This window comes from Ochotona curzoniae, unplaced genomic scaffold (assembly GCF_017591425.1).
Source record: "Ochotona curzoniae isolate NIBS_2020 unplaced genomic scaffold, NIBS_Ocur_1.0 contig_883, whole genome shotgun sequence".
Classification (NCBI taxonomy): Eukaryota; Metazoa; Chordata; class Mammalia; order Lagomorpha; family Ochotonidae; genus Ochotona; species Ochotona curzoniae.
In genome coordinates this window covers 30903797-30930697 of record NW_024466599.1, presented here as the reverse complement: position 1 = coordinate 30930697, position 26901 = coordinate 30903797, and the positions used below count along the sequence as shown (strand labels likewise).

Genomic DNA, 26901 nt, shown 5'->3' with positions numbered 1-26901 from the left:
ATAGTAGTGAACATTTTAGTTATTACTTTTTTCCTGGTACTCTGCTAACTACTTTGGTATAATCTCATTTGTTTCTCACAATAATCCTGAGAAGTAAGGTTCTAGCTTTAGCCCCCTTTTCTAGATGAGGGGTAGTGGAGTTGGTTCTGGTACTCAGTGCTGTTGACTAGAAAGGCCCAGCTCTCAGCCACTGCACATGCTCTTTGTAGTAAAGTCCTAGCTATATGTGTATGTTTAAATCCCCTTAAGCTTACCTAGTTTATGATGAATGGAATTAGCCTTGATTTTTCTACTCTTATTTACAGTATAAGTAAAAGGCAAATTAAAAATGTATTTCTGTTTGTCCTTAGTGAGTGCTTTGCCTTAACTGAACATTTACCTCTGCTAATTAGTCTGTTGGTAAGTTATAGAAGCCTGGAGACATGGCAAGGAACTGTTGTGCCCTGTGGAAATTTGCACATTGTAAATCCATAAAGCACGTTAGTTTGCCTATGGAAGTAGATTTCATGAAAGCTTTTTCTCGAATTTAATTTTAAGAACAGAAATACGTGATACTTTTTGGCATTTTACCTTAATCGTCTTTCTTTAAGATTTATTTTATTTTTATTGGAAAGGTGGATATACAGAGAGGAGAGACAGAGAGGAAGATCTTCCGTCCGATGATTCACTCCCCAAGTGAGCGCAACGGTCGATGCTATGCCTATCCGAAGCCAGGAGCCTCTTCCGGGTCTCCCACGCCGGTGCAGGGTCCCAAAGCCTTGAGCTGTCCTTGACTGCTTTCCCAGGCCACAGGCAGGGAGCTGGGTGGGAAGCGGGGCTGCCAGGATTAGAACCGGCGCCCATATGGGATCCTGGGCGTTCAAGGCGGGGACCTTAACCATTGCGCCCTCGCGCCGGGCCCCCTTAATTGTCTTTCAAAAAATCCTCAGATGTGTGTTACTTGTTTTTAAAAATATTTTGTAAAAAACATCTTCCGAAAAGAAAGATTTTGTGAATTTTAAATAGGAACTCAGTGTCATCTACGTAGAGGACATTGAGTTGGAGTTTTCAGAGGAGTTTTTCAGTTTTCAAATTAAATTTAATAATTCTGTTTCTGATTTTCTGACTATTGTTAGTAATTTTGTAACTGCTTTGAGTCAGATCTGTTTCCTGCAGTCTGATTATCCATTGGGAGGTTGTCCGCTGGACTTGCCCTGCCCAGTGCAGCTGCTCATGGACCACAGTGCCTTGCTGATTCCTCCCACTGTTTGTTACTGGTTTATGACAACCTTGCAACCCTGTCTTGCACTGTTGTCTGACATGGTTTTCAGCCAGATTGTTCATTCATTTAAAACCTAGCAGAGTATCTGGTACATAGCCACGTACCTAGTTAATATTTATTCATTCATACTAGCCTCTAAGTGTCTTTAACCCTTTTCCATTTTGGTTTACCCACGTATCCATATCGTTCAGTGTCTGGACCTGGAACCTTTTCTAATTACTCTAATGTAGGAGGATCTTTCATTTCCTGAAACTGTTAGGTTTCTGATGTGAACCAGCCAGCATACAGATCTTTTCAGCCAGCCTGAATTCTGAAAGCCTGCTGAGGACAACAGACATCTTTTTTTCATCTTCTCTGACATCTGTTGGGGCCAGCATTAAGCTGGTTTGGCAGGGTGCTAAAGAAAGACTTCTGATTAACAGAAAGTCTGTAGTTTCTTCAAAGGGGAAGATATTATCTATGTGGGTTTGTGCAAAATGAAATGAGAGAAAATTGTGTTTCATTTTTACCCATGTAATGTTCTGATTTCTGAGGCCCAGCTTACCAATAGTTAAGATTTACTCTCGATAAGACCACCCACTGGTACACTTCTACAGTCTTAGATTTTATTGTATGTGTTTTGGCTTAGGCCCCTATAATGAGAGTTAGGATAAAGAAAGTAATGAAAATCTGAGTTTTACTTAAGAAAATGCTGAACCATTGTTAAGTCCATTGTTAAGAACAAGCACTTTGCTGTTAGCGTTTAGTATCTGTATTAGTTCAGTTATGAATTTTAATGTCAGTAAATCTTTGGGAACAAATAATTAACGAAGAATTTTAGACTCTAAATATATCACTTTATATTACTGCTGGGTGAAACACATTCTTACCTTGTAGAGCCCTCATTGTAGTATAGCATGTAAAGCTCCCACATGCAATGCTGCTATTTCACATGGGCAACAGTTTATGTCTGGCTCCTCCAGTTCCAGTCCAGCTCCCTGCTAATTTACGTCTGGGAAAAGCAATAGGAGTTGATACAATTGTTTGGGTCCCTGCCACCCTGAAAGTGGCTTTTGGATTCTGGCTTCTTGCTAGGCTCAGCTGTGGTTGTTGTGACTATCTGGGGAATGAACTAATGGATGAAAGATTTTTTCTCTATGTGTGTGTGTCTGTGTGTGTATCTCAGTCTTTTTTTTTTTAAATTCTGCTCTATACTGTTTTTCTGATTCTTTGTAGATTTCATGTGTAATTCATGTAAATGTAAATGTGTGTCACTTGGTGTTTCTGTATAAACAGATATACCGTGAGCCTAGATCGTATCTTCAGGCAGAACTCATATTGAACTGAATTGCATTGTGGGTTATTGGCTTTCTTAGCTTTTTAATTTATTAGCTTATTTTAATACAACAATCTATTGAGACAAAGATTATTATTATTATTCCCAGTGTTTAGTTGAGGCAGCAGATTGTTGCCCTTGGTCACATCTGTAACTGTTCATACTGTTCATCATCTCTGAGCAGAAACACTAACATGGTCACTGTACTCAGGTAAAAGCCGTTTCTGGGTAAATGGATCCGAGACCTCTTGATTCGGTGTGTGTCTTCACTGTGTGATGAGCTATAAGGGAGTCCTAGAACAAGAGATATCTGACTTTATCTTTGGGTCTGAGTATTATATAAAACTTGGATTTTCTGAATCATATAGTCACCAAATCTAATAGCGTAGAAGCTTGAATTACCTAACATATTTAACAGTTAATATACTTGTCTTGGGTGGAGAAAGGCAACATGTAGAGACATAACTGGGTGGTATTCTGACGCAAGGAGAACCTGTTGATTTTTCAGGAGCTCTTTTCTACAGAATCTTGCCTTTCATGATTGTATATCTTTAAAAGGTAATCATTGAGTATTTATTTAAAGTTCACAGAAGAAGTGACGTACAGTGAAAGAGAGATCTTCCATCTGCTGGTTCACACTCCAGATGGCCATAAAGAGTTAGGAACTTTATCTGGGTTTTCCACAGGGGTGGCGGTGTCCTAAACACTTGGGGCATTTTCTTCTGATTTTCCCAAGCCATTAGGAGGTAACTGGATCAGAATTGGAGTAATGGGACATGAACTGGTGGATTTGCTTTACAGATGGCAGCTTCGTCCACTGCACCACAGTGCCATCTCCATAGATGATATTGTTCAATGGATATAAAATTTTAGTTTGGGAAGATGAAAAAGTTATATAGATGGATGATAGTGATGGTTACACAACAGTATGAATATATTTACTATTACCTAACTGTACACTTAAAAATGGTCACATTGAGAAATTTTATTTTGTTTATTTTCAACAATAAAAGAAAAAGTGATAGAAATAAAAGGGAAAGAGACATTTCACCTAGACCTGTGTGGGTGTGCATTGTCAGTCTGTATGATTTGCTGTTGGTGTTGAATGATAGAAGCTAACAAAGGGATTCAGTGAGGTTTGTGGAGCTGGCATAGGGAAGCAGCCTTAATGTAGTAGTTAAAGATGGCAGACTGTGGTATCAGTCTGTCTGGGGCCATGTTCCGGCTCTACTGCTTAATTGCTATGTGCCCCTGGGTGAATTACTTACCCTTTCTGGGCCTCAGCTTTCCTCTTGTGAGCCAGCGCTAGTAACAGTAGAGATTTCATGAAATGAGTGTACAGATTACATGAGATATTATAAAATTACTTGAAACACTACCTGCCACAGAGCAGGTGCTCAGCAAATGAGTGTCTAGTCCTGAGTTCCAAATTAATTGTTGATTGAATACGTCTGTGTAATCATGAATTGAATCATTTTTATTCTTATTTTTTTAAGGTAAAAGAAATAGGAAGTTACTTTAAACAGCACCTTTTACAGTCCAGGCACAGAGGAGCATTTGAACTGGCTTACACTGGTTTTGTGAAGCTCACTGAAGTACTAAACAGGTAAGACAAATATCCTTTTGTGTACGTTTTTAAAAGAACTAAATGTACAAACCATGTGCTTGGGGTAAAACTTAGGTCTTCTGATGTTTGACAGAATAAAGGCTAAAAAAGTTCTTGGGGAGAAATTGTTTTCTTAGGTTTCATTGTGTGATTTACTGCAGATGATTGAATGAAATGTCCAAACCAAAGTTTCTCCTTGAAAGGTGATTTGAAGCAAATGCAAAGTTTTTGCTAAAAATAGCTTTGGAATGACTTTTTCTTTTCATTGAATGAAATGACTGTTTTGTCTATTTGGAAATTAACTTGGCATTTGGCATAAAATAAATACTACAGTTCTTTGATTTGTATGTATTACAAACAGAAACACAGATTTTGTCTATTTTTAATAATTTTATCTCACGTAAAATTTTAAATAACAGTAAGTAAGCCAAAGACTATGGAAGATTTTTTTTCTGTTTATACTGGGAAAATACTTTGATAGGTTTCATATATTTAACTCATGGATTTTTTTGTAACATTATAGATGTTGATAATTTCATTCATCATATAGCAGATTTCCTGCAAAGAGCTTGTGAGGAAACCTTAATTACTTAATGACTAAGTGTTCATGGCAAGTGTGCTCTAAATAAAAGGTACCATTTTCCAGGAAAACATTCTCATTGCCTGGAAACTTTTTGAAATGAAGCAGAATTCTGCCAGCCTTGTGGCCTCAGCAAACACTTTATTTTGGGCTACTAAGGCATCTACTCCTTCAATGTTTTTGAAACTTCTTTTCACACTCCTGGTAAAAACATTTGTGAAACATTTTGGCAGTTAGAGAGGCTACACTTAATGTCTTTAGATGATACTTACACAACTGTCCTTGACTTCGCACTGCTCAACTGTTTTGTTGTCTTTTCAGCTTTTTGTTTTTTGTGTAGACATGACTTACGAATATTTTCTTCTCACAACACAAAACCCTCCACCCTCTAGCAAATATATATTGGATACTAGCTGTGTGCTTAGAACTGTACTTTGGAGGATATAATATGTCTTTATAAGACATGGTTCCTTTTCTTAAAGATCTTATGGTTAATTTGGGAAATAAGTAGGGTTGAAATTTGATATATTTAACAAAAACTGTTTCTTGGGCACTGACTGATCAGAGCAGACACTGGTTGCGAGTGCCTAGCATAACCATCAATATATGGATTTGTATTGGCTGCATATCATCAGGGAAAGTAAGACCATTGGACATGAATATGATAATTGCCAAATTGGGGGTGATATTTACAAATCCTGTAGGGAAGCAAAATGGATAGGCTAGTTTGTCTCCACTGAGGAGGTAGGGTTTGTGCTAAGGCCTAAGTAAGTAGATAGGAAGAGTAAAAAGGAAGTATTATGAGCAAACGTTCAGAGGCCAGAATCAACTTAAGGCTGAGTAAATAAGCCAGCCTTCCTGTAGGCTGCTGGTTGTGGTGGGGTTATAGGAAATAGCATTTAATTGGATAGAGACAAAATTATGGAGTGTCTTGAAAATAAATTTGTTGTAATAGGAATAGAAAGAACTTTTTTTTTCTGAAGTGCATCATAAGTATCGTGGAATAAAGAAATTGTAGTGATCTATGATTTATGCTCTTGGTTCTGTGTCTGTTAATTCCATTTATTGTCAGTGTTGTACAGTTTTATAAAATTTAGCTTTGGTAGTCCGAATTTCTTTTCATATCTAAAATAAGAAAAATAATATTTACTTTAATGGCATCTCTTTAACTTTTATTGTATGGTTCAGATAACATAGGTATTTTTAAAAACTCTTGCATTATAGAAGTACCTGAAATGTAAATCATTATGAGATTGATGTTGGATGTGGAGTAGGTGCATGAAAGAAATTTTTCAGTTGGAAGTGTTAGATTAAATAGATGGTAATGACTGATTACAGTGAGTACCATTTGAGTCATAGCATTCTATATCTGATAACTTCCTCCATGATGGCGGCTAAAGGAATAGAAACAAAGATGTGGTAGTTCAGTTAACATTCAGTAACTGTGGCAACAATTCCATATAAATGGAATGATTCAGAAGGAAAGTTATGAACACATTTTGCTGCATTTCTTGATTCTGTGTATCAAGAATTACACTGTGGATATTCGGGCTAGCAGTTAACATATCCACAACCTATATTGTAGTGACAGTTCTGGCTTCTGACTCCAGCTTCCTGCTACTCATTTTGCTTGTGCTAAGAGGCAGATGTGATGGCTCAAATGATTAAATTCCTGCCATGTCTGTAAAAGACCAAGGCGGAGTTCCTGGCTTCTGGCCCTGGCCTAGCTCTAGCCTTTGTGGACATTTGGGGTGTGAACCCACAGTTGATCTTCTTCCCTCTGTTTCTCCCTATATGTTGCACATTCGCATTTTCTCTTGTATATTCACACACAGTTGGGGCAGGACTCAGCTGTGTGATTCTTAGGTTAAATCCTGAGTTTGATGGCCTTTAGCTGTCCATCAGCTGATCAGAAGGGATCCAAGTTGGCTTTGCTCGCCTTTATGCCTCCTTATGGAGAACAGAAGCCTCAGCCTAGCTGAAACTACTTGTGTTGGCTTGAGGTTGTTGAGCATCTTATGTAGCAGGCTTCCCCCAGCAGTAGTGTGCCAGGAGAGCCAGGCCAAAGCCATGGGTCTTTTTGCCCTACTTTGGAAATCTCAGGGCTTTGCTTCAATATTCTTTTGCTTATATGCGAGACTTTAGACCAACCTGGATTCAGTTTAGTTTCTAATGGTGAAGTGGCAAAGATCATATGGTAGAAGTATATGTGGAGGGGAAACTTTGTGGTGGTAATCTTTGAAAAACTGTCACATGAACCAACTAACTGAATGTGAAAGGTGGTCAACATGGAGTCCATAATTGCTCATGTGTTTTAAGTGTAAATAACCAGAAAAATGAGATTGATGCTTTAAAAAAACAAGGAAATTGGTTTGAAGAATCAGTTTGCTTTATATTTGGCAAATGTGGGATATTGGGGCATATTCCTATGGAAGTACTTGCAATTGGAGATGGCAGATTAATTTGGGTGATAGAATAGAACAGAGATGTAGATTTGTGGATTGTCTCTAGAAACATCATACTTAGGGTTGCAAACTTTGGGTAAGAAAGAAAAAAAAATGAGAAAATCACAGAGGATAAAGGACAGAGGCTAGTGAACCACTATGAATGATCTAGCTGAAGGAGTTTCAGATAAATGGAATAGGGAGGCAAGTGCCTGGTATCTCAGCTACTCCTGATCCACTTTCAGGATTTCCTCAGGGCTGTCAGTATTGGCTGTTAACCAACCTGTTGTGCATTCTCAGCCTTTGCCTGCAAACCAAGTGGTTCTTAAGTCCTTGGAGACACTTCCAGTCTGCTGAACAGAATGTTTTACAGGGAACACATCTTTATAGTGTGTGACTCTCTTTTGTTTGCTTTTTATTTTTCAAAGAAAATTTGTGCTTTTAAAAAAAATTTGAAAGCTTTTTGTAAGATCCTAAGTTATGAAAAAAGTTGTTTAGGCATACAACATTGAAGAAAAAAAAAAGCTTGTAAAAAGAAATCTGGGTGCTTCTGAATGTCTGTAGGAAGGGAAGCCAACTGCTGGCCACCTCTTGAACTACAGCTGTGCTAGGGAAGGAAGCACTTAAGGAGATTAATGGATAAATAACTGAAGAGTTAAACATGAACCACATTGTTTGAATTGGTTTTTAATAGGATTGTTCAAAATGTCTTTAAATGTAAACTGAGTTCACTATTAAACAAGCAGCTCAGAATAAATAGGAAAGGGAGACACTATTTTTCCTGGGAATCTTTTGAAAGGCACTCTTACGTACACAAACACATTTACAAATAATATGTTGAGTTCATTTTCTGTAATCTGATTTTCTTGTGTAATGTTTTCTGTTTAGTTGATAAAATACTCAGGCTCTTTTTAAGCATATATATATTTTTATGTATTTGGAAGACATACAGAGGCAGAGAGAGATCTTCTATGTGCTGGTTCACTCTCCATGTTTCTCCAACAGCCAGGGATGGGCCAGGCTGAAGCTAGGAATCAGAAACTCAGTCCAGTTCTCTCAGGTAGATAACAAAAATTAGATCACTTGAGCCATGACTGCTGCCTTCCAGAATGTGCATTGGTAGGAGGGTGGACCCAGAAGCGAAAAGAGAGGGATATCTTCCCCAAGTACCAACAATGGCTGGAGACTGAGGCAGGCTAAATTTGGAAGCTAGGAGCTCAGTCTGTGTCTACCATGCAAGGAGCCAATTACTTGGACCTTTTGCCTAACAAGGTCTGCTTTAGTAAGAAGCTGGAATGAGACATCAGAGCTGGAACTTGAACCCAGGCTTTCTGATAATTTGACATGTTTATCCTAATCAGCAGCTTAACAGGTAAGCCAAACATCCACATCTTTTTTAAGTGTACTCCTATAGTTGAGTTAGCGGTTACTTGTGTAACTAAAGATTTGTTTTTGTTTTCGTTGCAATAATATTTTGTCACTTAGACCCAATAGCAGAGGAACCTTATTCTCAGTAAATAATTAGTAGCTTAGCTTTTTTGGTAAAGGTTTGTTAAGAGTTTTTAATTTTTTTTTCTTTAATCTTTGGGAATGGTCATAGTAAGCAGTAAAAGACCAAGTATTTAGAGTGCCCATCCTTCCTTTTTTTTTTTTTTTTTTTACTTATTTATGTATTTTTAAATAATTTTTTATTTGAAAGGCAGAATCAGAGAAGAAAGAGAAATTTCTGTTGATTTACTGCCCAAATGGCTGCAATAGCCAGGTTAGGCCAAGTTGAAGCCAGGAACCTGGAATTCCATCCAAGGTTCCCACATGGGTGGCAGGGTCCTAAGTGCTTGGGCCATCTTCCACTACTTTCTCAGCCACAAACAGGGAACTGGATTAGAAGTGGAGCATCCAGGACTTGAGTTGACACTCATTATGGAATGCCAGTGTTGCAGGCAGTGGTTTAAACTGTTACGCAGCAATGCCAGTGCCCCAGCCTTCTTTTAATTTATTCTGTCATACCCTCCTTCCTGTGGCCCTCTGGTTAATTCGTTTTATTTGCTCACTAATATTGTTTGTGCTGCAGCTGAAGCCTCATACTCAGCCTCTGAATGTGTAGCCTGTAGTAAGCCTCAGTAGATTTGTTGGTGGCAAGGGATGTTATGATGGCTTTTGTCGGTGTGTAACTTTCTTACTGTATCTCATTTAGGTAAATCATTTCTCAGGCTTCAAGTTTCTCCATGCTTCAGGCTTATGTTCCTTTTTAAAAGTGTCCATGCACATGCACACAACCTCCCTGCACACATCTGTCAGTGTTTAATTTAATTGAAATAATAAACATGAGCCTTGAAATAATAAACAGAATTCCTGACCAAAGAATGAATGAGGTGAATGAATATTTCGGCTTACGAAATATTTGGAGATTGGAAAAATCTCTAAGTTAGGAAAAATACCCATACTCAAATACTGAGGAAAAGGTGTTAGCATTTCTCAATTAACAATACAGTGTACAACTAATCAGAAGTCAACAATACATAGCTGTGTTACCATCCATGGATGAAGCCATTGGAAAGCTACTTTGTGGTCAGAACATCTGATTTATTGTCGCAAAACAGTCTAATGACCGATTAGTTGAGAATACAACATTTGTAATTTGATTTCAGTCTTTGGGTTTATGCTTATCTTAGAATGCTTATCCCCTAGTGGTGAGATAGCTCTGAGGATAGAAGTTGAACTAATCTGTTTATAGAACAATTATTTGTTTCAGTGACAACACAAAGGCTTGAACCCCAGAGATAAACTGGCCTGTTCCTGTCTGTCGCGTTTAGTGGGAGATTAGACCTTACAGCAATTAGCAATAGGAAAACAACAACCACCAAAAACTTCTTTCCTGTCATTTTTTTTTAGAACAAAAATTTTTCTGTCCCCTTCCATATTGTGATAGACATGGAAATCAAGAATCTATCCTCTCACACTCCTTACTTAGAGTGTAGGTGTGAGAGTAGGAATTGGAGTTGAGTCCTGCCTATCAGCTTTGTAACAAGTAGGCAAAGTCATTTAACCTCCCTGGGATGCTGTATTCTTGTTGGTGGAATGAGAAGATTCAGTTCTCTGTGGCCTCTTTCTTTCCCTGAACACTCTGTCATTGTACAATGCTGCTTTTTACTTTCTTATTGGGAAAGTTCTGGGGATTTAGAATATGAAAGATTGAGATAAATTGGATACATTTTTGGTAAGCTTCCTTTAGAACTGGTAAACTGATCTAGAAGTATTTTGGTCATTAATAACTCTTAGTGGTAGAGACTGTTTATGGTGAACTTTGAACCCCTTGTAAGAAAGCTATAATTTTATAGTGTACTCAGAGGCTAAAGACTCTGGGTATTTAGTAGTTGGTTGATGAGATAGTCAATTAAAACAAAAGAGCTTTCAGGCAGAAGATGTCTGCCCTTTTAGTGGAGAGATGCTTGCTCCTGACAGCAGGATTTAGGAATTCCCCTTGGCTGTGGTTGGTGATTGCATAGAACTCTCACAAAGAACCAAGGATAGTTTCATTTAGGAACTGTTCCCTTTCCCTTGCCGACCACTGGAGTATGTGACCAAGACAAACAAGGAGGGTTTGCATTGCTCTGGGGAGCCTTGCGTAGTTCCATTTTTACTTCTAAATCCCTCCATTATCATAAACTGTATGCAACGCTTGAGTTTGGAAATAATTTCCTTATGAAGAAGTCTTTCCTTGCTGGGAAGCAGACAGAAGGTTTATTGAGTAGTCAGACTCCAAGTTAGGGTGCTGTGTTTTTGTTGGTACGATGACCTCACCATCCTTTCTACACCTGGCTTTTTGATTTTGTGCCCACCTGGGCTTAGCTAATCTGTAGACGCTGGAACCAGCATTGTTCATTCAACAAAAGATTTCTTGCACATTTCCTGGGTCCCAGATAGTGTTAGGGGAACTTCTTTGGGCATTGAGAGGATGGTGTGGTAAGCAGTTACTGTAAACCCAAAGACAATTGCTAGGCTCTAAGTCTGAAAATGTAATCACTTTGAACTAAGAAGGATATGTGAAGATGTGAATAAGGCACCAAGTTGTGTGGGGACCAAGACAGTGTTTTGGGACCTATCATTGGGAGTTTAGGTATATGTATTTTAAGGGTCATTGTCTTCTCTGTTTATACCTGTAAGCCAGGAAATAATCTCATTGAACTTGAAAATTATTTTATTTTCATTCTTAGGTCTTAAGATATCAAATGATTTGTCCATAGCCGCACAACTCACTAACGACAGGGTTGGTACTGGAATTCACATTGTTTCTGGGAATAGCAGTTCATTGAAAGGCATATTGGTCATCTTCAGCTTCACATGAGGAATTGTGATAGTTTGGTTCTGCACAGGATAAAAGTATTTGTATAACTTGGACCTTGTTCTTAGAGGAACTTTTAGCCCAACTTTATACTCTTTAGTTTAGATAGGTTAGGGAATTTACAAGGCAGAAATGAAAGCCCGAGGCATAAGTCCTACTTGCTGAGCTTTCAGTTCCAGGTGGTGAGAAGAATCTTTAGTATCATTAACCATAAAAGCAAGGGCCTGTAGGGAGGCACGATGATGATTTAGACTTGCTGGGTTTGAGGAGGTGTTGGGAGGCTGCCTAGGGGGACAATGGACATTTGGACGTGGATCATAAGATTGGGAGAGAGGGCAGGGTAGGAGAACGGATGATCTGGAATTTTTCTTCAAACTGTTTAGCCGGGGAAGTCCTGCATTATGGGAAGGCTCTTTGTCTCAGGCATGGTTTCTGCTGCATGTTCCTAAGTGTACAAACTTGGTTAGGTAATGCCTTATATGACCCTAAACTGTTCTGAGGCTTTAATCCTGTAATTTGTTTTGTTCTTGAATCTAGTGGGAAAAATATCTCTTGACAACATTTAGGCTAATGGAATCAATTTAAATAGGCTACCTGGAGCGTTCAGTAGGCAGTGTCATGTTATGAATGCTATGTGGATCTTGGTATGTGGAGTTTTGCTGAATGTGTTTATACCTGTTCCCTGAAAGGAATGAGCTGACTCACCTGCTGACTCCAATGGTGGTACCTCTTGTCCGTGGAAAACACTTTTGTTTGTTTCTTTTCTAGCAACCCTTTTCTTTGTCAACCTAGATGGCAGATCAATGGAATTAGTAATTCATTCTTTCAGTAAATATTTACTGAGCTCCCTATTGGGTACTAGACATTGTTTCTTCTATCCTGGGGACAAGAAAAAGGTGTTTTCCTGATATTGTGTTTTCATTTTAAAGGTGACATAAAGAAAAAAAAGTTGAGAAGAAATGATTAGATAGCAGTATATATTTTGGCATGATAAACTTTGGTGGTAAGGAAAAGTCTCCTTTTCCTCTTACACTGAAATTGTATTTAAACCAAGGCCTGAAAGACAGGAGACAACAGCTTTTCCAGGGAGAGATTTCCTTCCAAGCAACAGAGGCCACTAGTGTAAAAGTCTTTGGTGTGTTTAAGCAGAGTAGGATTAGATGAAAATGAATGAGATTGTCTAAATATGTAGAGCTTTATAGGCCAGGATAAGGAGTTCGCATTCTTTTATCTCTGGAATAAATATTTTTCTGAGAGTTTCTAACCACATCAATGTAAAAAATCAGAAGTATCTTAGAAGCTGTACAAACATTAATATGTGTAGACTCTAGTAAGTAGCTTTAATACTATAAATAAGTACACAAGTATGTGTGTTAAAGTTTTCTGGGTGCTGGGAGGAAACTGAATTGGAAAATGAGAAACTTTCTGAATTTACCTCTAACATATTTGGAGATAGTTACTGTTACTGGGGAGTTTACTGTTCTTCCTTAAGCCACTGCCAGGTTTTCCTGATTTTTCCCTTAACTTTGATTAAACCATAGATCAGTTTATTCAGTGTCATCAGTAGGTGATTTCTGTTAGTGCATAAAAAGTTTGAATATATGTGAATGCAAGCACCTTTTCCTTTTTAACATGTCAGATAATTTTTTCTGTTGTAAATTTAAAGGGTATGTTGTCTCAATTTAAAACTGTTTCTCCCCAACCCCGTCCAAAGTCTGTAGTCTGTTTCCTTTCTGTGTTATAGGCAGGACAGCTTTGTTTTCCAAACTTGGTTTTGGATGAATATATGAGAAAAACAGAATTCCTCATAGTAATTTTAATACAGTGGAAGTTGCAGGTGATTTTATTGTTATCACATTCTTTGTCTCCTTGCCCTGAAAGACTCTCCTTCCTTCACCCCACCTCTCTTCTTTTGCTTCTTCATGTGTAGGTAGGTACATGCTCTCTAAAATCCTGATTTTCTCTGTATACAAGAGGGGAACTCTGATGTCTTTGTATTGCATTTTAGAACAGTACTGATTATTCTCTCTTTAGGTTGAGAATATAATTTAATCTGCTATGTGTTTGTTAATGTGTTAATGTATTTGAAGAATCTACAACTGTGTTATTAAATGAAGTCTGCTTAAATTATTGATGATATTCAGCTTAAGTAAACGAACATGTATCTTTATTTTTGTACCAATGTTAATAAGGACAGATTCTGATTTTGTCCTCAAAACAAATTCAATCCTTTCCTTGACATTATTCAGATTATATTTAAAAGATTGACAAATGAGGGCTTGGCATGGTAGCCTAGTGGCTAAAGTCCTAGCCCTGCTTGTCTGGGATCCCATATGGGCACTGGTTTGTATCCTGGCTGCTCCACTTTTCTTCCACCTCCATGCTTGTGGCCTAGGAAAGCAGTAGAGGATAGCCCAAGACCTTGGAATCCATACCCACATGGGAGTCCCAGAAAAAGCTGCTGGCTCTTGGCTTCTGGCTTTGTATCAGCACAGCTCCAGCCATTGTGGCTACTTGGGGAGGATGGATGGAACATCTTTCTCTCTGTCTCTCCTTTTCTCTATAAATCTGCCTTTGCAATAAAAATAAATAAATCTTTAAAGAAAAGATTGACAAATGAAAAATAAAAGAGAAATAGGAATTATGATAAAGTAAAAGTTTATTAACAATCAGCAAATATATTGCTTTGCTTTTGTTAATATGTATTTCTCCTATTGGAATAAATTTTCATTTTGAATTCTTTTTTCAAAAAGACTTATTTATTTTTATTGCAAAGGCAGATTTATAGAGAGAAGGAGAGGCAGAGAACGATTTCCCATCTTCTGGTTCATTCCCCAAGTGGCCACAATGACCAAAGCTGAGCCGACCCAAAAGCACGAGTCGGGAGCCTCTTCAGGTCTCCCACATGGGTACAGGGTCCCAAGGCTCCTGGCTGTCCTCCACTGCTTTCCCAGGCCATAAGTAAGAAGTGGAAGGGAAGTGGAGCAACCAGGAAATGAACCAGCACCCATATGGGATCCCAGCAGATGAAAGGCAAGGACTTTAGCCACTAGGCTCTGTGCTGGGCCCTATTCTTTCCTTTTTAAAATTTGTTTATTTGAAGGAGCTAGAGGGTGAGAGAGAGAGAGATCTTCATCCACTAGCTAACCCCACTTCTTACTGCTACAAACAGCTGCACCAGACCAAAGCCAGGGACCAGGAGCTTCATCTTGATCTCCCACATGGAAACAGAGGCTCAAACACTTGGGTCACTTCTGCCACTTTTCCTAGGAGCTTGGTCAGAAAGGTAATTGGGAAATGGAGCAGTTGAGACTTGAGTTGGCACCTGGAGGCAGCTCTAACCGCTATGCCTTGCCAGTAGCCTTAGGGTTGTTCTTATACCAGACAGAATAAAAGTCTGTTTATGGGGAAAGAAAAGGAATCGCATGTTTTGTGCTGAAAGACCATAGTGATAGCAATGTGGTAACTATGATTTGGTAAAGAAAGATAATGGCAGAGGCTTACCCCTAACCCACTTGAGGTTACAAATGATCAGTTTCCTGGCAATTTGGTCTTGATACTTTACTGGGAAATTTGCTTTATATATTGTCTTTATTGTACTTCATGTCTGAAAGTAAAATTAGTTGCTTTATGTTTTCAGTTGAAGTAATTTCTGTAGGCCACCATGAATCATTCAGTTAATATAGGAAAACAGTTTATGAACAGTCATAAACTTCCCTGGTTCCCCAAGGGAGTTGGAGTACTTCCAAAGTGAATGAGACACAGTTCATTTCAAGTCAGTCACAAGTAGGTTACCCATTGAGTGGATTTTCATTAGCATGTTTTAGTTCTCTAGCTAGTTTTCCATCCATATCACTCAGGTCCCTTAGAACTACTTTAACCCCACCCTTAGGCAGATATTTAGGGACTGAACTCAATCTGAAAGGTGACCCGAAAAAAATATGGTTAGGATTAGGATTTTTCGACATAATATACTCTGGAAATACCTTTCAAAGCAAGCTGAATATGCTTTCTGAGTTATGTGTTGTTTGGAATTTTTATTACGCTGTTCTGTTTCTAGGGCACAGCCTAGTGCCAGGCAGATACCAGGTACTCAAGAGATTTTTTTTTTTTTTAATGAAAGCATGAAATCCACTGAAGCAAATTATAGAGTTGATGGTGTCTTTATCATGAGCCAGATCAACCCAGATGTGTAGCTGAGCATTCATGGCAGACACCCTGAATTTATGCCTTTTTCATTCAGCAAGGACTTTGGTGTTGATCTACATTTTAATTCTCTCTGGCACTTATTCCCTGTCTGACCTTGGGCAAGTTACTTAACTTCTCCTCCCACATCCTGGAAGGTGCACATTTTTGACTTTTGGGTTTGCTGGCTGTGATTAAAGGCTTTTTTATGGGTAGGTTTGTTCTGTTTTCTGGGCTTATTTTTCCCTATCAGGAGATGGGGTAATGGCATTTTGGGTTTTCCCCTGTCCCCTACTGTTATGGGGATGTCACAGGTTAAGTTTCTGAGTTGGTAGTCTGTGGTCCAGTGCTTCCCTGAGCCTGTGACTTTGCTATGCTGAAGCTCCTGGCAGCTCTGGTAGAGTGTCTTATTCACTCTCCTCTTGTGGAGAGTTTCCTGAAGTAAAGTGAGTGATCCTGCAGGAGCTGACTTCTGGTCCACCAATGGGTCTCCAACATCACCACTCTCAGAGCTCTGGTTTTACCCAGAAGATTGTTTTGCTGAGCTTTTCTGCTTTGGGATTTCTGTTTGTACACTTCAGTTCTAACTAATATGCATTGTGTTTTGTAGGATGTCTTGTCAGATTGTAAGCCCACTATTCCTTCTCTGTCAGAAGTTCAATAGACATTTTAAAACTTGCTTTTTTTCATCTGCAGTAGTTTAGTAAATAGTCAAGAACCTATTATGGGGGCAGTATCTTGGTATATTGAGTTAGGCTGGCACTTACAACACCTGTAACACTCTATGTTGGAGTGCTGGTTTGTATTTCAGCTGCTCTGCTTCTGGTCTAGCACACCAGTAATGTGCCTGGGAACGTAACAGAAGACTCAAGTTCTTGGGCCCCTGAGTTTGTTGGCCCAGCCCTGGTCAGTGTGGCCATTTGTGGAATCAGCAAATGATAACTAGCTCTCTCACTGTAATTCTGCCTTTCAAATAAATAAGTCTCAAAGGACCGTATTGTACACATTACACAATTAATTCATTTAATGTTTCTGATGATTTCCATTGCACAAAAGGAGAAAATGAGAAATGGAAAAGTGTTGTAAATTGCCCTGGATCACACAATTGTTAGATGGCAGAGAAGGTTTCTAAGCCCCTAAAGCTTGTGTTCCTGTGACATACTGTTTCATCTGTCAGTTGGGGTAGAAAAATACTTTGTCATTGAGCTATTGTGTTGCAAGGATGAAGGTAAAGTGTGAAAGCCTGCTGTTGTACATGATGTCAATCATAGAATAATTTATATAAAACATGCAGATCATGTTTGTTTAAAATGCACTATATGTCATTTGGGTAAAAAGTGTGGATGTTCTATTATTTGGCTTAAGTTCCTCCTGTGGCTGTGGGAGCAGGACTGCCTTGGCAAAGATCCAGAAATAGGAAGCAAGGGAATCAGAGAGACAGGATCCAGTAACAAGTCCAAAATGGAGCCTAGACAGTTCAAGGGCACAACGTAAATGCTGGTTTGATTCTGGGGAATTCTAAAACAGGCTAGGCTTTAGCCTGACAGGACTTGGTGCTTTGAGCATTTTCCGGAGTTCTGGAGCTTCTTGAGTCCTTAGCCTTGGACTGGGAGGGCTCTTCTTAAGGGCTGTTTGCCAGCCTTGGCCTTGGGGCACATTCTTCTGGCCTTTGTTTTCCAATTCCCAAAATTAACAAGGAGAATGTAGTCCTTAGTATGTAATGCTCAGGGGAATAAATAGGCTTGCATAACTGTTTACAGTTATAATAGGCAAGACTTTAAATCAGGGAATTGCCTCCAGGGCCTTGACTTAAGCTATTTCCCATCTCTTATATTTTCAGCCTCGTGTAAGTGGGCTTTCTGCCATTTTACATATGTATCCTTCAAAGTCTAGCTCAAATTATAGCATACTATGCCAGCCTCTTATACACTTTATGCATAGTAGATGCTCCAATAAAATTGGAGACTTGGAGAAAGATCCTTGGGAGATGCAGTAGTACTTGAAAGAAATTGCAGGAATTTGAATGAGTAAGGATATATGTGGAGACATTCTTGGTTGCAAATATGGAGAGAGTGAGTGAGTGAGTTAATTAGTTGTGTGTTAATATGGGAACCAGCAGAGGGAACAGCCTCATTAAGAAAGGTCTATATAATAGTTTGAAAAAGTTAAGGTACTTTTGAGTGGCAGGTTGAATCCAGGTTATAGGTGACCTTACAAGCTAAGAGTCTGGTCAAGATCAAGAGGAGTTAGATGGATCAAAATTTGTTAATTAGCTAAAAGCTAGTTCTGCAAGGAGTGGTGGTGCTTATAGAGATAGTCTACTCTGGTTCCAAACCTGCCTGCCTTTTCTGGTTGCTTGGTTGGTTCTGCAGAACCTTTTCTATTGGCCCCAGATCTGCCTCTGATTCTGGCTTCCTGCTAATGCACACCCTGGAATGCAGTAGTCGTGAACTAAATTCTTGGATCCCCTTACCACCCACACGGGAGACCTAGTTGAGTTCCTGACTCTTGGCTCTTGCCTTTGGCCTGTACTGCCTCAGGCTGTTAGGTGCATTTGGTAAGTGATCTAGAGTGTGGGAGATCTTCTGGATATCTCTCTGTCTAAATAAAATAAATTATTAAGCAGAAAGAGAGGAAGAGAGAGAGAAAGAGACATACAGAAGGAGTGTTCCGAGCTGCTGGTCTATTTCTCAAATGCATGGAGTGGCCAGAAAACTGAAGGCTTGAGCTGGGAACTCAGTCCAGGTCTGAGTGGCAAGAACCAAATGACCTGAGCTATCCACTGCCTGCTAGAGTGTATTTGCAGGGAGTATGAGTTAGAAACTGGGGCCAGGTGGCCAACTCAGGTTCTCTAATATGGGAAATGGTGTTTCAACCACTAGGTTAGATGGCTGCCTCTGATTTCAGTTTTTCATGGGACCACTGTGTGAGTATGATACAAAAGTAACCATGCTAGTAATGAAGAAATTAATGCAGGATGTGGGTATTGTGGCACAGCAGATACCCCATCCCTTTATCAAGGTGCTGACTCGATTTCAGGCTAACCCATTTCCAGTCTAGTTCCCTGCTAATGTGCGTGGGAGGCAGGCAGGAGATGATGTCCCTGTCACTCATATGGCAGACATGGTTAGAGTTCCTGGCTGTTAGCGTTGGGCTGGCCCAGCCTTTACTAAGCATTTGTAGAGAGAACTAGTGAATGGAGGATCTCTTCTTTCTCCCTGTCTCTCTCTCTACCTTTCAAATAAATAAATAAAGCTTAAAAAATATTTCGTGAAACTAATAGGACATTTATCTCAATTAAAATTTTTTTAAATCCAGTGGTTGGGAAATAACTTCAGTTTCCAAAAATGTAAAAGTATGAGGAAATTATTTCCATTGTGGAAAATTTCAAAAACTCCCATATGGGAGACCCAGAAGAAGCTCCAGGGTCTAGCATGATAGCTATACTTGCCTTGCATTCACTGGGATCCCATATGGGTGCCGATTCATGTCCTGGCTGCTCCATGTTCCATCTGGCTCCTTGCTTGTTCCATCTGGCTCCTTGTTTATGACCTAGGGAAGCAGTAGAGGATGGCCCAAGGCCTTGACCCATGGTAGATGCAGAAGAAGCTCCTGGCTTAGGACCTGTTTAGCTCTGGACATCGTGGCCACTCGGGGAGTGAACCAATGGATGGAAGATCTTTCTCTGTGTCTCTCCTTCTCTTTGTAAATATGACTTTCCAATCAAAAGAAATGCGTATATATATATTTTTAAAGGAAGCTCTTTGTTCCTGGCTTTGGATTGGCTCAATTCCAGCCATTGCAGCTTTTTGGAGAGTGAAACAGTAGACAGGATCTTTCTGTTTCTCCTTCTTTCTGTAAATTTGCCTTTCTAATAAAAATAAATAAGCCTTCAAAAAAAAAATAAAAGCAAGTTGAATGTTCTGAAGCACTCTATGAAAACACTAAAGGTGTTTTGGCAGAAGCTCCTTCATGTAGTATTCAAAATAGCTTCAAGACGTTTATGCTTCCCCATTGTTATCCCGCTTTCCTGCCTCTTTCTAGGATCTAATTGAAAATTTCACCTTTACTTTGTGAGAGAGATGAAAGTGATTACGATGGAATAGTTTAAAAGGTTTTATTTTTGATACAGTTTCTCTAAGTATAGAACATAAAATGTGCAGTTCTGTTTTCTTCATTATAAGTCTTGCATCTTATAGTAAAAACTTGTGAGTGCTTAAATAGTATAAGCGTATGAGTTAAAGCTTCTTTCATGAACCAGCCACTTGCTTCGCATGAACAAGTCGTACGTGGCATCTTCAATAGGTTTGAGTGCTAAGAGCCGTGTAAAGAGTAGAGTAGATGAATAGTACCTATGAAGAATATTTTAGTGCAGCATCTCCCATCCTGTGTAAGGATATCTATTTTCTAATCATGTTACTTGTATTAGTTGCTTGTGTTCTTAACTTCCAGTGCTTGATAATTCCTAATGTTTGTTGATATGCCTTTTAGGTGCCCCAATGTGAGTCTGCAAAAACTACCTGAGCAGTGGTTATGGAATGTTCTAGAGGAAATTAAATGCAGTGATCCTTCATCTAAACTCTGTGCTACAAGGCGCAGTGCTGGAATCCCATTTTATATACAGGTACTTCTCTATAGGGCTGCAGCTGCTTGGTGGTTCTTTCTTCTTTTCTTAATGGTAGTGTATTCTAATCCACGTAACAAGTGAGTGTGAATATTGTATAAGGGACATTTGTTTTTTTCAGTGCCTTCGTTCTCTATGACTTTGTTTTGATGGTGGACGCTGTGTCCCTGTGGCAGATTTATTCTTGGAACAAACCCTCTAAGAGGTCAATCTTGTATTATAAACAGAGGGCGGCATAGACTTCCGCCTGTGTGTTAAGTAGGGCAGACATCACTGAGGTACATTCACTGCTCCCTTCTAGGAAGTGCACAGGTTACCTTTTATTGAAAAAAAAAAAGTTTTCATGGCCAGCTCTGTGGTGTACAAGGTTAAATACAGACTGTGGTGTCAGTGTTCAGACATCCATTAAAGTCCCAGCTGTTCCACTTCTGATCGCTCTCCCTGCTAATGCTGCTTTAAAGCATAACCTGAGTTCTTGGAGTTCTGCCACTCACATGGGAGACCAGCTGAAGCTCTTGGCTTCATCCTAGCCCAATGCATTGCAGCCATTTGGGTCGTGAAGCAGTAGATGAAAGATCTCTTTTTCTGTCTCTCTCTGTCTTTGTTACTCTGTGTTTCAAATAAATAATAAATCTTTAGAGGTAAAGTCTTCATTTCAAGACCCATAAAATTGCTTTTGTAGGCAACAATTTTACCAGATTTATTTGAATACATTCATAAATTAATCAAAATCTCAATTCTAGTTAGCATTTATTTGTGGTTATTCCACATATATTACCTTTTTCTCTTCTTTCCTGAGCCCTGTGGAATAAATACTGTTAACATACATATATCCTAGGTAAAGTAACTAGACCTTAGAAAAGTTAAGTGACTTGCCAGATCAAGAGCATTGTCAAAGCCAGAGTAAGAGTTGAGCATAGGCAGTCTGATTCCTCAGTCTCTATTGCTGTGAGAATATGTGTTAGAGAATGTTTTGCTTACGAATGTAAATGGAAACATATACACTACGTGCTCCTTGGTTTTTTCAATGGATCTTTATGTCTTTAAGATTGATTCCCATCAATTGACTTAGATACTGCTATTGATTGGAAAATACTTATTTTCACAGCATAGATATTAGAAAAGCCTCACCTTCATGATCTCAAAGAATAAAAAGCAGGAACCTCCCAATATTTAATCAGTTTTATGTTAAAAGTCTTTTGTTTAATATTTGGTAAGGTCTAGGAGTGGGGAAATAAAATAAAAGCCATGAAAAGAAGGGAAATTAAAGGTCTCTGCTTTAGAGCCCCTGAAGGGTTCCCTTGTCTTGTTCCTCTCTCCAAATCTAAGATTGTCTTCATGATTCTGGTGCCCATGGGTGTGAATTGCAAGAGTCTGTTTTTTTTTTTTTTAAAACTGATTGATTGTAATTGTTCTGGATGGATTTTGGTGACCTTCAGAAGCACTTGCTCCCTGGTCCTGTTCATGCTAGATCAGTGTAATTCTGTCTTTTGCCTGTAATTCATTCTGACCTGATATATTTGTGCCTTACTGTTGGATGTTTCAGCAAAACCAAGGCTCATCCATACCCAAACACAGTTCACACATGGTTCAGTAGTGGCAGAGACCTAGCCTAGTCCATCCTACATCTACCCTGGTCCTCCAGAGCACCATATGGTGCTGGACTCTAGTCCGGCTTGGTGTATCCAGTCCCAGTCCACACTTGTGCCAAGGGAGACTGCAGCCATATCCAGACCAGAACACAGCCCCACTCCAGCCCCTGCGCTCCTCAGTGGGAACCCCAACCCAGCTAGGGTGTCCCCTTAACTCCCCAACCGGGCCTGTTCTCGGCCAAAGATCTTGTGCATGCCAGTGGTTGCTCTGACTCAGCTTGGCAAAGTCCTCACCTGTGTTGGCCTTTGCCTTAGACACTGTGGCCCAGTGTCCCTGGCTCATGCAGACCAGTAGGTGTAAGAGCCTACCTCGGCATGATCTATGCTCCATCCTGATTTCTGTTTTTGCGTGTGAGCTAAGGTTTGGTCAGCCCTGCCTGGTCCAGCCTGTTCCATTATCGACCCACACATTAGCCAGCCATTGGAGCTACTTTGCCCAGCTTGTCCAACTGCCAGGCCTGGACCATGTCTTCACTAGTGGGAGCTATGACCCACCAGGGGAGTTTCCCAAGTTCCTCCACTTGAACCACTTCCAGATCCAGTTCTCATACATGCCATTGGGTGTTAGACCAGTGTCCGGCATAGTCTGGCCTTCCATTTGGCTCAGGTTTCATTGTGTACCATGTAACTCTGTACTCTACTGGTTTTTGTAGCCTCAAGAGGCTTGACTATTTTTGTTTATTGGATGTTAGCAAAGAGTTAGAAACTATGTAGATAAGCAGCTCCTTGGAAATTCGAATATAGGATACCTGTGAAATTTGCAGTATTTCTTTTCATCTGAAGAAGTTTGCAGTGCTGTGATAAACTCATTTGGAAAGAATTAAAAGAACTAATCAATCTCTAGAGAAAATTAAGACAGTTTATTTTAAAGATTTATTTTTTTTTTTGAAAAGCAGACTTACTTTGAGAAAGAGAGACAGAAAGATTTTCCATCTGCTGTTTCACTCCCCAAATGGCCATGGTGACCAGAGCTGGCCCTATAACAAAGCCAGAACCAGGACCCAGTTTAGCCATTGTGCCAGCACCAAGACTCAAAATATTTACAATAAATTAAATCCAGTTTTTTAAAGGTCTTTTTTGTTGTTGTTGCTATTGGGATTGCAGAGTTAGAAAGAGACAGAGCAGAGGTCTCTTTGATCTACTTGTTTACGCCCTAAATGACGGGACTAGGCCAGACCAAAACTAGGATCCAGAAGTCTTTTCTGGGTCTCCCACATGGGTGCAGGGATCTAAGCAGTTGGATCCAGGCATGTTAGCAGGGAACTGGATTGGAAGTGGAGCATCTGGGAGCCAAAATGGTGCCTATATGGGATTGCTGGCACTGTGGAGGCAACTTAACTGGCTACACCGCAATGCCAGCAACCATTTATTTATTTATTTATTTATTTTAATAAAAGAAATTTGAAGAACATAAATTTGTTATCCAGACTGAGTTGCTTAATGTAGTTGAGTCCTGCCATCCAATTGAAGTTTTCAAGGAACTGTTAGTAAGAATTACTTTTTAGACTCTTAAAATTATGTAATTGGGAAGTGAACTGCAAATGAGTTTAGAAATTATTTCACCTTAACTTTTAGGGTTGGGCACTTGGCTCAGTGGATAATATGTTGCTTTCTATGCCCACATCTTACACCGGAGTGCCTGAGTTTGAGTCTTAGCTTTACTTCTGATTCATGCTTCATGCTAAAGTGCACTTTGGGAGGCAGCAGTTGATACCTCCAGTGTTTGGGCCCCGGTCACTTACTTGTGGTAGGACCCAGGTTGAAACCTGTGCTTTTGGCTTCAGCATGGCGCAGCCCTGGCTTTCTTAAACATTACAGGAGTGAATCAGTGAGTGAGGTGTGTGTGTGCGTCTGTGTGTGCGCATGTCTGTCTTCCTTTCAAATAAAAAAAACCCCGAGTGAATACATAAATAAATAATTTGACAGATGAGAAATCTGAGTAATAAAGAGGTAAAGCCATTTGTACAAGGCCATGATAGCCACATTTTTATGAAGGAGAATTTGCATTTGGGTTTGGTTTAGGGGAAAATAGGTATATAGAAAAGAAGAGTCCCTTTCATTTTTGCCATGTTTTTCTGTAGGCATTGTTGGCATCGGAACCAAAGAAAGGTAAAATGGATTTGTTGAAAATAACAATGAAGGAGTTAATCTCTTTGGCTGGGCCCACAGATGACTCAAGGAGCACAATCCCCCAGGTAAGAATGGAAAAATGCAAACCCTGCCGGGAAGGCAGTGTATTTAGATCTTCACAGTGTTTTCTTTTACAAAATCTGTTGAATTCTTGAAGATGGAGAGCTCTTTGAAGTATACAAATGAAAGCTTTTTTGGGTTTCTTCAACTTTTCTTGTCCATAAAATAAACTATTTCTTTAGCTGACTTATATTGATCAAATGAAGTGTATTTTAAAAAGAGAACAGTTGACTTGCATGAAGTATTTCATAATGCTGCTGTGATATCTGAAAGCTTTAAAATCAACATGCTAATACCTGCTTTCTTAGTTGATGCACATTTCTTAAATTAGCAGTTTTTCCTGAAATGTATATAATTTTTTAGTATGCTTACATTTTAGTTAGCTAAGATTTCCCTTTATAGTCACAGTGTCAAATTAGGTACTTCTCACATGTCTACTAAATTACTCGGTAGAAGTTGCCTATTATGTCCTTGTGCTTTGTAGTCCAGGCTTCCTCAGTGGCTCCTTCAGAGATGGCCCTTCCTACTCCACTGTGAGGGCCCCGTCTTGAGTCACAGAGCTCACTGTGACCTGCAGGACACGCGGTTTCATTTTAGAGCCTGTGGAAAGTTTTCTTCTGGCCTGTGGGAGGGGACCTCACTAGAAAATGATGGGGTCTAACATACAGTGCATAGTGACCAGTGACTGTAAAATACAGTTTCTGTAAGAAATTTAACCAAAATGTCATTAATTATCTTTCAAAAATGATCATTTCAAAAATATTTTCCAATGAAATATGAAAAATACAGTTGTTTCCATTTTCTTAAATTGTCACTTTAAAAAAAAGTCTTACTTTTGCAAGAATATAAAAAAATGAAATTTGGCTTTAGGAGTGCTAGCTAATTTTTGCCATACTCTGCCTCATGGCGACTGATTGCATTGTGCACTAATTGCATGGTGATAATTTTAGTGAAATTTGAAAATTTTATCTCCCGACTTAACTTTTAGGTTTTAATTGATAATTTACTGTTCTGCTGATCTCCCATGTCTATTTCCTTATTATTGTTAAGTTTATTAAATTGTAGTTCAATTTCATTTCTTAATAGTTCCTTTGAGAAGCACACAGAAAGAGAAATGCAAAGAAAAAGAGAGCTCCCGTTTTATTTTCTTAGTTCTTTCTTCAAATGCGTGTGATGGCCTGGCTGAGGGAGCCAGGAACCTAAGTCCTTAACATATTAGTGTGGTCTCCTGGAGTCCACAGTAACAGGAAACTAGAGCGAGGCAGCTAACATGCATTATTAGAGCAAGAACTCTAACATGGAATATAAGCATCTCAACCGTTAGGCTGAATTTGTGCCTTTCATTTTTTGTTCAGTGGATGGGAGGACAATCTCTTCTGATTTCTCTGTCATATCCTGCCTTTGAAATAGAATGAAAGTAAATAAGTAAGCTAAAAAAAGAAGAGAGTAGTATTTCTAAGAGCATCCTTAAATATAGTGAATGTATGTGTGTATGAATATATACTTAGGAGTGGTTATTAGAGATGTTTATACTCAGCCTTGATAGATACTGCAATTTTCCCAAAGTATTATCCTTACTGTGTTTGTTACAAAGCCAGGTTATGTTAGACTCAATAAAGGAAATTTACAAGTTTTTTTCTTCTCTGAGCATCTTGTGTAAGATTGGGATTATCTTTATTCATTCAGTGTTTGTAGGATTTGTTGATAAAATCACATGGGTTTATTATTTTTATGGTTAATTTGTTGGATTTTTAAAAAATTGATTTGGTTTTGGATTTCCTTCCCTCCCTGCTTTCCTTCTTGCCTTCTTTCCTTTCTTTCTTCCTTCCTTACCTCTTCCCTTCCTGCTTTTTGTTTTAGTGTCTATGAGAATCAAAGTTTTTTTTTTTCCTTGTTTATTTTCTTAGTTTGAAGAGACAAAGAGAGAATTCTCATCTGTGTGGTCACTCCCCAAATGCCTGCAATAGCAGGGCTGGCCTATGACCAGGAGAAAGAGTGATGATGTAAGTGTAAAACATGGCTGACAGGCATCCAGATGCTTGAGCCTTCACTTTGTCTCCCAAAGTCTGCATTAATAGAAAGCTGGAAATAGAAGCCAGAGCTTGGAAGCAACCCTACATACTCTGATCTGGCACTTGGCCCTTCCAGCTGGCAGCTTAAGCACTAGACGGCCAGTTGCCCCTCTTGTGTTTTTATTTTCTTTCTCTAATATTGTTTATTCTTCTCATCTTTATTGGACATGTAGCACATTCATTTTCAGTTCTTTTAAAAGTATCAGCATTTAATATGCACAGTCAGTTCTTTTATAATCAGCACAAATGATGATAATTATTCAATATTTGTTGAGACTTTGTGCCTGGATCATTAATAATACATACATTTCATGTATGTTTGAAAGAATGTGTTATTTTATTTTTTAGGAGCAGGAGTCTACATTTGTCTATTGGATCAAGCTTTTAAAATTTTTTTTAGGGTCTGGCGCAGTGGCCTTGTGGCTAAAGTCCTTGCCTTGAATGAGCCAGAATCCCATATGGGCACCGGTTCTAATCCTGGCAGCTCTACTTCCCATCCAGCTCCCTGCTTGTGGCCTGGGAAAGCAGGATGGCCCAAAGCCTTGGGACCCTGCACCCGTGTGGGAGACCTGGAAGAGATTCCTGGCTCCTGGCTTTGGATCCGTGCAGTACCGGCTGTTGTGGTCACTT

The 26901-nt window shown here is 39.2% G+C and overlaps 1 protein-coding gene across 1 annotated transcript in view; it reads left to right on the top strand.

Moving 5' to 3' along the window:
- THADA (THADA armadillo repeat containing) overlaps positions 1-26901 on the top strand; it is a 316968-nt gene that overhangs the window by 47954 nt on the left and 242113 nt on the right. Inside the window, exons 22-24 of the mRNA XM_040993162.1 lie at positions 4073-4182; positions 20225-20357; positions 24091-24204. Of these exons, the coding sequence (XP_040849096.1) occupies positions 4073-4182; positions 20225-20357; positions 24091-24204 (357 nt within the window). The remainder of the gene's footprint in view (positions 1-4072; positions 4183-20224; positions 20358-24090; positions 24205-26901) is intronic.